General features: G+C 38.8%; 1 protein-coding gene across 4 annotated transcripts; it reads right to left on the bottom strand.

Moving 5' to 3' along the window:
• Positions 1-1913: 1913 nt before the first annotated feature.
• Positions 1914-9401, bottom strand: LOC105569238 (E3 ubiquitin-protein ligase KCMF1-like). 4 transcript variants are annotated; one of them, XM_012025526.1, is made up of 8 exons: positions 9271-9399; positions 7769-7936; positions 7255-7394; positions 6988-7184; positions 6397-6589; positions 4967-5184; positions 4028-4502; positions 1914-3729 (listed from the first exon to the last, which is right to left on the bottom strand). In XM_012025526.1, the coding sequence occupies exons 1-8, from the start codon at positions 9278-9280 to the stop codon at positions 3535-3537; spliced, it is 1596 nt and encodes a 531-aa protein (XP_011880916.1). In that variant the 5' UTR covers positions 9281-9399; the 3' UTR covers positions 1914-3534. The 4 variants fall into 4 exon arrangements, with proteins under 4 accessions (XP_011880916.1, XP_011880917.1, XP_011880919.1 ...); XM_012025527.1 differs by lacking the exon at positions 9271-9399 and adding an exon at positions 8743-8765; XM_012025529.1 differs by having other exon boundaries at positions 3669-3746.
• Positions 9402-9861: the final 460 nt, after the last annotated feature.

Genomic DNA, 9861 nt, shown 5'->3' with positions numbered 1-9861 from the left:
CTCTCTCTCTCTCTCTCTCTCTCTCTCTCTCTCTCTCTCTCTCTCTCTCTCTCTCTCTGTGCATCTCTATCTATATATCTATCTATATATATGTATAATTCACTTATATGATAAACAACAGTACGTAAAATGTAGTAAATACAAATCGAAACATTATTCGTGGAGAAAAAGGGATGACCTTGTTCGATGGAGAAATGAGGATGGGCGGGAAATGTCGTGCGTTCTCTTCCTCCGAGGAACTACAATGATGCTGCTGCGCTCGATTTCGTTCGGCTCGGGATGCATTAGTTACAATCGCCTGCATAAAATCAAATCCGTCAGATCGCAAAATCCTTTCCCTTTACGTGGTTCGCTTCACAATCTACAAATGAAATTCTAGAATCAATTCACAGAATATTCGAGTCCCGGTTGACGATAATTTTGAAAAGAGCTAATAATTTTCAATCTGAAAAGTTAAAATTCTTTTGTAGAATTTCAAAAAATTATCTCACCATGACATGGCATGTGTGCTGCGAATATAGAGATGGAATAGAAAGAAAAGGGAAAATTTCATATGAAACAGTGACGTGGAAACAAGGGAAACGTAATTTCTCGCGCAGGAATGAAGAAAGTAGTGTCATATCTTTTTTTTCTTTGGATTTAGATTCCGCGAAAAATGTATGATTGCTTCTGATTCGTTCGTAGAAATCTGGAAAAAATCAAGAAACTAGACCTGTGTTAGAGTCTTGCTTCGTTCCTGAACACAAACTCCCGGATTAGGCGTGAATCATCGTTGATTTGAACACTCGGTTCATAACGGTGCAATAAGTTCGCTCAATATCCGCAATTTGATAATTTTACATACGCATACGTTTATTAAGATTAGCTCAGTACAGTATTAACTTCATCACGGAGCATCACTGCGTAAAGACTCGCAATGCAGACACATCCGCTTCTCAAAGAGGGCTGTCGATTTCTCCCATTAATTTTTCAGGCATCCTGCATAAGGCAATTAAGTGCACCCCGTTTTATTTACGTTTCGGATCTATTCCTCCGTAAATTGCAACTAATTACACAATACAAAGTACAAGATCGTGAATAGCTATCGAAATAAAATCACCTGCTCAAAGTATAATATACCTACGTCGAGTACGGATAGAAAGACAAGTAAAACATTCAAGAAGAATATCGGAGAAACGACAATTAAAAGTTCAACAGGTTTTCCTTTACAATCCGCTTTCTTTTCTTTTCCGTTTAATCCGGTAGTTTTGAAGTTTCTCGACCTTGCACGCAGAAAATAAGAGGGTCAAGCTTTGAAGTTCATACTCTATCATAATAGATTCGCACACTAGATATTTTAAACTCTTTTTTTTTCTCATGGATCTACACGGCGTGTATATATCATTTTTGCGCACTTTGCAAAACGCTGCATGGTTTACAGAGCCACCACATCTTGCAGATACACACTCACACGGGATCTTGGGTGAAAGACAATTTGGATTGAGAACATTGATGACAGGATAAGAGAGATTATGTATGTGACAGTGAACGAGAAAAAAAAAGAGGAAGAATAGCACTCGAAAAAACAAAATTAAAAAAGCAGATGACGATGTACACGAGTATCTTCGAAATTTTCTACTCTCGGTAGAAATTTTATGATGAATTCGTATCACATCGCACGCATACTCCGTGTGTTTTATAGAAGAAATGTCTCTTAAAAAAAATATATATACTAGGCATACTTGAAAGACTTGCCTTATTTTTGACACAATAGGAAAGAAAAATTGGAAAATGTTTCATTATCGGACGATATAAAAAGATTGTTTCACTTAACGCTTTTTAAATGAACAAGTATACAGTCCAAGTACAAGTAATAGTGGTAGAAAAATTTGTTTACGATCACTGTAATTGTTTAGTGCCTTAAAATGGAGCGATCAATTTTAAAAGAAACTTTATTCCTCAATTCTGTGCGTCAAATCGTACATCTAATATATAATTACATGATATACATAATAATCTTGAAATTAATAATTTGATGAACAGTATTTAAATATTAGTGACACATTAAATACATCTAATAAACGCCAGATACCATATATTTTGAAATGATGATTTAACGGAAAATAATGATTTATAATTATTTAAACGTAATCTCTCCATTTTATGACATCGTCTTTCTATGTCATGTGTAGGTGCCAAGGGATGGTCCGCCAGTACTGAATTTCACTAAATTATATCGACATTAATTAAATATCTGTTTAGGAGAGTCTAATACATAAAATTTATTCGCAACATACCCATGCTTTTCATAAATCCTCCTTCTATTTAATCTACAATAGAAAATTTGGTAAAATGCCACGGCGAATACTCTAAATGAATTAAAAGATAAAGGAAGTTCGTGTAAGACTATGAATGATAATTATAGACTATAAATGACTTTCTTGTACATTATACCAATGATTTATTGATTGTAAAGCATACAGGAGTCTATTATAACGAGAATTATAATCTAAGTAGTCATCTGAAAAATATGCAGTAACGTTGTTCTGCATTCTGTTATACCATTCGTGACATTCATTCCTACGTCGTTTCGTGTATCATTTTTCCATTATTAGTGCGCCGGAGAAGTTATCTGTAGGTTAAAGCAATTTAAAAGCGTTAGTATTACGGACCAGCCCAGGCATGATTTTGCATTTGTGTAGTTTTATCTGAAATGGGGGGAGACGTATGGTTTTTCAAGTGTACAGCGCATTAGCGTTCGATCGTTCGATTTTGCATCGAGTATGCTAATGAATAAAAACCCATCGCATTTCGTATCGTGACGAGAAACGTGTATTACATACGCAAAAATGCAATATGGAAAAGCTACATTCGCGTACACATTCATTCACTATCATTGAATCAACATATACTATAAGTATATTGCTGAATTCTTATATCAGTATACTGATCCAAGTGTTTGATCAATCCTCTTGCGTGTTCGTACTATTCTTCGATACCTCAATAACCGAACAATAAACGCTAATGTCGCTTCGTCTTCGTAAGAATTTCTTTTTACAATGCATTTTCGTTGGTTCGCAAACACCTGCTCTCCAGCGGATAAAAGGTAACGCCGTATCGTGGTGGCACGTCAGCGTGGAAGAACGTGGCAAGACTCATTCGAAGAAGAGTAGTACACGCGAACGAACTCTGTATATTTCGAGCATGACTGCAAGAAGTGTGAGTTATGTACATTATTATTCGCAAAGATGCCGTAGCGGCCAGCGAATCAGCCCTTGCCCTTGTTCCATGTCACGTAACAGCAAAAATGGCGAGATTAAAGTTTCGGGAAAGTTGTAGTAGCATCAGGGCGCAAAAGGATGAGGACCGAGGATGAGGAGGAGAACGAGGAGAAAGGAGGAGAAGGAAAGGAGAGGGCGTTTCGAATAATTATTAATATATAATATTATAATAATAACAATAATGATGAGGTGTTCTAAACAGTGCTAGGACTAGTGCTAGGGGATCCTGTGTGAGGAATCAGGGTGGAGGATGGGTACACGGGCTAAGGAGGGGTTAGTGTGGGGGTGGCGGTTCCGTAGATTGGTTTCTGCCATCTACTGCCCTAACCGGCTTCCTACGCGAAGAGCCTGTCACTCCGACCGAGCCAACTCCACCTCTGAGGTAAGCGGGCGCCGGAGCTGCTATCGGTTCCCTGATAGTTCCGGTACCAGTATTCCTAATTGGTGGCGGCAGTGGTTGCTGCAGTACCTAAGTCACACGAAATTCTATGAGGACTATTTCGATTTTTCACCGTGCATTAACTGCTGTTTCGATAATATCGTCTGGAATTAGACATAGCGTGTCTCAAAATAATATTAACATAAATATTATGTAAATTGTGAAATTAAACACAATTAGATAAGTGAGAGATAAATTTGTTCGGGAAAGATAGATGCTAGATGTTGCTGCACATTACTTCTATCCTTTTTTTTTACATCTCTAATTATGCTTAATTTTATCAATATTTTAACATATCGTATTATTTGCAAGAAAAATAGATGCTTACCAATGGCTGAGGTAATACACTATGCATCAATGTTTGAACTATAGGTGGATTTTGCGTTGCAATGCTATTAGGATTCGAGGATAAGCCCTGATTTTGCAGACCTGAACCTACGCTGCCAGTAGTAGTAGTAGTGGCAGCAGCAGCAGCAGCAGCCTGCAGAATATGCGATTCTTTTTGTTGCATAGATGCCTGTGATGTCACGTGTTTACTTGTCGCTTGTTCCCTCTTCGCTTCCTGAGTCACTCCCAATTTCTTTGCAGAGACAATGGAAGTGTTGGCGTTTGGTGTTTCAGGACTGGTCGTGGCAGTAGTCGCATTCGACGCCGGTGTTTGCACGGAGCATTGCTGCTGCATCAATTCTGACAATGTTTGGGAAAGCGTTCCGACAATAAGTTCACGTGCAAAAAGGCTCCTATTTGCACTCTCGCGTTCAATACTTTGCAGTTGCGAATCAGACGGCGTAGTTATGATGCATCTACACACATATGAAGACAAATAATTACGTTTACCAAGTAATCGAACATCATAATGCTCCTTCTTATTCGTTTGCTCATAGGTATATATTTTTCAATTATATCACATGTTGATATATGATTAAATGCATATCAGTGTTCCCCGAAATAGATACGTAGATATTTATAATAAAGTTTTTGGCAACTATTTACAACACGTAATTTTGTACATTTAATATATAGGTAGACAAGAAAACTAAATTTTTTTTTCGTCAGAACGTAAGCTTGACGAATTACTGCATTGCATGAATTTTCAATCTTGAATATATGTAAATTCAAAGTAATATTTTACGTTAATAAAATGCACTTGAAATCTAGACTTCTTTACTTAATGATTGATATAGTAATAAATTCTGTAAATAACATTTTATATTTGCAATTTTAAGACACGTGTAATTGATCGAAGATCTAAAGAGGAAATACGTACCTGGGTAACAGGGACATATTATTCTGAGAATTAGTCGAAGACACACCGGACGGGTTGGCCGTATTGGTCGCGTTATTATTACTACTTGTACTGTTCGTTGTCCCCATAGTAGTAGTATGACCGCCACCACCGCCACCGCCACCCCCGCTGCCTCCGCTCACAGAACCGATCACTTGCGTTTGCCTTCTGGGTAATCGTTCGAGTTGTTGTCTAGCAGCCTAAAAATATTTTATTTTAGTAACCACATTCTGAACATATAAAACATGACTCTTTTGCTATAAGAAATGACTAAAGTCATCTTATTACTCAGAAATGACTACAGCTGTCTGAGAACAAACCGTGACCTAGTCACTTGTGCAATTCTATTTCTTCGAAATCATACATTTATTGGAATAATAATTATTTAAACGATTCACGAATTACTAGTAACAATACACGAAAAGAAATAATTATAAACATAGTAATAGATGATATTAAATGATAATACTAATATACAATTTATTCCATAATATCAAAGTAGCTGCATTGCAAATCTGAGACGTCAGGTTACTCTTCCTTTCTATCTCAAGGGAACACTCCGACGTCTCGGATTTGCAATGCCGAACACAGCTAATGTCTTTGGCTGTATCAGCCGAATGAGTAATCAAAATTAATAAATTATTAGCTTACTTCATTTATCTCATTTATCACAACCATTGTTTGAGTGTTCTATTAATTCCCTTTGGATTAAAGTCAATAATACAATAATTGAAGTCAACACTCGAAGCTTTAGAATTTAACTCAATTTAAGACAATAACAGTTTTTGAAGATATGTTCTTTTGAAACACACCACTACATTTCTTATTCTATTTGTCCTTTTATCATTCTAATATGTTTATAAATATCTACTTTTGTATTTCCAACTGTAACATTTTACGATCTCAGAAAACAACCTCTATGTATTCGTTATATTAAACAAAGAGAGAGAGAGAGAAAGATAGAACAAAAACTCAAGTATTAAAAGAATTAAAATGTCTAGTTAGAATAAGCGAATGCACAATCAACGGTATCAATCTGAAAAATAATTTCCAAGTTATATAGCACATCGGGCTATTCTATTTATATATTTGTATGTTATAATTGAATGTTAGCAAATTGTACGTTTCAATTAATTACTTTCAATCAATTATTTTAACATTTCATAATCTGTTATTTCCACTTTACAATTAACCCTTTGCACGTAATAAACAGCTAGCACTGCCAAATAGCCAGCTATTAAACAGATAAACACAGCTCTGAATCACGATGCATTCGTGTACATGAATATTTAAATGCGATTCGACTCGAACGTCCTTCAGGCTTAATGACACGATGCCGAGATTATGCACTACTTAATAAACATTATAGAAAATATACATATGCGTTTTTTCTAAGCAAAAGTGAGTTATACCCGGACTTGTTGTCGCTCTAATTGCAATTGCATTTGTAATTGCTGTAGTTGTGTAGGTGCTGATGTACTTTGTCCACTTCCGCCACCACTTCTGCGTACTCCTGACAATTGAGACAGCAATTCCGCAATTGGATCTATGCCTTCACGATTACTCGGGCTCAACCCTCCAGATGAACTGAAATGCATGTTGGACCTGCAGGTCCAATGATACTCTAATGAACATTATCTAAGATAAAGCGATGATGATGATATTAACAAGTTTCAGTTAACAATCTGTCAAATTTTTGTTAAGGAAAAAGTATTTATAATTTGTCATAAACTATCGGTAAATACAATATTAATGAAACAATCTGGCCACAAAATTATAAAAGATATAAACTCGCAAAAAGAGTCTAGTAACGTTATTACAAAATTAAGTCTATAGATGGTCAAATCAATTGTGAAATATAACAATCGTGGAAAAAAATTATTCTAATCAGTATTAATATTTCCAATAAAAAATACTTTACGTACATGTGTATATAATATTACGTAATATTAAATAGATGAGTAAATAAATTGGTCAATAGACATCTGCAGCCTTGGACATACCTGCGTCCACGCGGAGCTCCAACGGCCCTAGATGGATGCGGTATCCGCCTAACACCGTGTCTACTTGCAGTTGGTTCATCCAGAAAGGAGATCAGGTCCCTTGGTCCACTGCGGTGCTCTAGTGTCAGGTGGCCAGCGAAATCATCAGTTACATGATTAGGATCTCCACCTGGCACTGCTGCGCATACTGGACAAACCTGCGGCAAAAGTATACGAATTATATACTTGTGTAATCGTTACGCATTTCATTTCTCTTTATACACGTACAACTTCGAACGAAGTATCCGGATGATCAGCAGCAACGTGTTCTTGTAATGTAGCCTCGGTAAAGCCCATTTTTGTACAGTAGGGACAAGTCAAGGATTGGGGCTGCTCGACACTCACTCCTTCGCCACCATAGTACAATTCTATTGGAAAGTTAATCGTTTACAAATAAACTTTAATCTTAACACCTACAAATTACTTATGCCATTATATAATTACAATGCGTCCTTTTTGACGTATCCACATGCACAATTTTTCAACAAAATTAATTGAAATACAAAGGCATTGTCTAATCACACTAGAAACTTGATTTGCAAAATTTTATTATTTCTCAAATATTTCTAATTAAAAAACGCACACGAGTTTGGTATTGAAATAAATGTCTTCCTTCTCACATATCCTGTTGTAACATACGTAAAACGCCAAAGTATACAAAATCCTCCTTCAAATTAACTGTATACTTAGCGTTTACAGTTGATTATTCGCAAAGTAAATGTATTTTAAAGCCGAGCCTTACCAAAGTCAGATCTAGTAAGTATGCATTGCATAGGATGATCTGTGAGGTGGCGAGTGGTACTGGCGCCTCCCTCGTAGCAGCTGGCACATAGATCATAATCGTAGCATACGAGGCACTTGTACCTACGACCCCGAAAATTTCCCTTCAAGCAGGAATCACAGCTAACCCCTGAAACAAAAACGTTTAGCTTAACATCAATTCGGAAATGGTTCCAAGCTGTTACGCGCATCGCATTTATATACGTGTATAAATTTCGCAGCTTTTTCACTATCGCTTCGACGATTTCTAATCTATCGCCACAACTCGTTTATACATTCATTGTTACATATAATCAAACATATTATCGCGTGCAATGATAAGCGATAAGCCGACAAGTAGAAATTTATCATTTCTCAGTTAAGTAGTAAATTGTGAAAAAAATATAATAAATACAATATAAAAGAGCGTCCGATGAACGTGTGGATTGTCGTTCAATATATTAAAAATCAATTGAGTGCCTGCAGTTTTGTACACAACAACGTTACTATTGTTCAATTAAGAAAAAGGGCTGAAAGGTGATGCATTAGCAGAACTAAGCGATACATTGTTCGAAAAGATCAAAAGAACAATAAATGGTACATAAAGTAGAGGAATTGAATCAAATATATCGCTCAACGTACTGAAATTAATTTCAATTTCAAATCACCACCTTTCGACTACATTTTTTGCACAATTGTAAATTATGTTCCAAGAGAAAGAACCAATTAGGAGAAAAAGCGAATCTTTGTACGCCGGCTGACTAAGCTAATAATAAATCATGACTTGAGGAAAATCTCTGCGTTTGCACACGAATCTCCGGCAACGCAAAAGTACCAAACGGCGCGTGACACCCCGTTCATTAATGCGTTCCGTATCGCACTTGATGTTTCGTTCTTACAGTCGCATTATGCAAAACGGGAATTGAAAGAACGCTTTTAACCTCAATAAGGAATTACCGTCCATGTCGAGAGCCAGATGACTATACAACTATAAATAGCAATGTACGGCAAACACGAGTCACGGGTCTTGCAACAACGGGCAGCAGAATTCGGGCACGCTATGCCCACTCGGGTGTAGCGAATACGGGGACGTAATTGATCGGCATTTCAACAAAGGGGCGCGAACTCGCACGTTTAAGGGCCAGTTTCACAAACGTTGGTTAACTGTTAACCAGAGTTCAGTCAACGCCCTATCTTTTTCTATCTTGTTCTCTAAGAAGAGACAGAGGCTCAGTTAACCTTCGGTTAGCAGTTAACCGACGTTTGTGAAACTGGCCCTAAGTCGCTCGACTGGACGCCAAAGTGCGACACTGCGCTCAGCCTGGAGCGCAAAGTGTCGTACTCGAGGCTCACGACGTGCGACAAATGTTACAATGTCCAAGCGGCGCTTCAGGTTGCCCTATCAGCCTCGTGTCGGACGCGATAATTATGTAACACGGCACGTCTCTTGTGCTCTGGAAAAAAAAAGAAAAATGTAAATTCTACCTAACGACATGGGGACTGCCCTGCGCTGGCGAGTGGACGCGAGACGTAGTTCCGGCTACTAGACTCTCAGAGGCCGGAGCCTCGAGGATGACGCGGTCCGTAACACTATTTTTATGACACACATCAAGTGGCGGAGTCGCGCTCTCTCTCGAGGGCGGCCGACAGGTCCGCCCGAGGACGCGGGTCGGCACGCGGGGTCTCCGTCGAGCGGCCGTGCGATCGGTTTCGCACGGGCAGGCCGCGACAACGTTGGAAAAAGGCTGCAATATGTTGTGCGACGAGGGGTAGACTCGCGAGGAAAACGGGGGCTGGCGGCCACGGGTGAGACCGCGCCGAGAGGCGAGCAGTCAGCTGAGGCGGTGCGACAGCTGATCGGACGTGGTGGCCGAGGAGCGGACGGCGCGCCGCGGCGAGGGGGGAACCGAGTTTCGTCGCGGATCCCCGGGGATTATGCGGGAAAACGTCGGCGGATCCGCAGAAATTGGCGTAAATTTTCACCCGTGTGCTGCCATCTGGCCTCTGACATTAGGCCCCCTCGGCCACGGGAGCTCGCGGGACGTGTCCCGTGTCAAAAGGACGTCCCCGCGGGCT

Source organism: Vollenhovia emeryi, unplaced genomic scaffold (assembly GCF_000949405.1).
Source record: "Vollenhovia emeryi isolate VEMERY1.0 unplaced genomic scaffold, V.emery_V1.0 DF939125.1, whole genome shotgun sequence".
Taxonomy (NCBI): domain Eukaryota; kingdom Metazoa; phylum Arthropoda; class Insecta; order Hymenoptera; family Formicidae; genus Vollenhovia; species Vollenhovia emeryi.
This window is presented reverse-complemented; position numbering and strand designations above follow the sequence as displayed.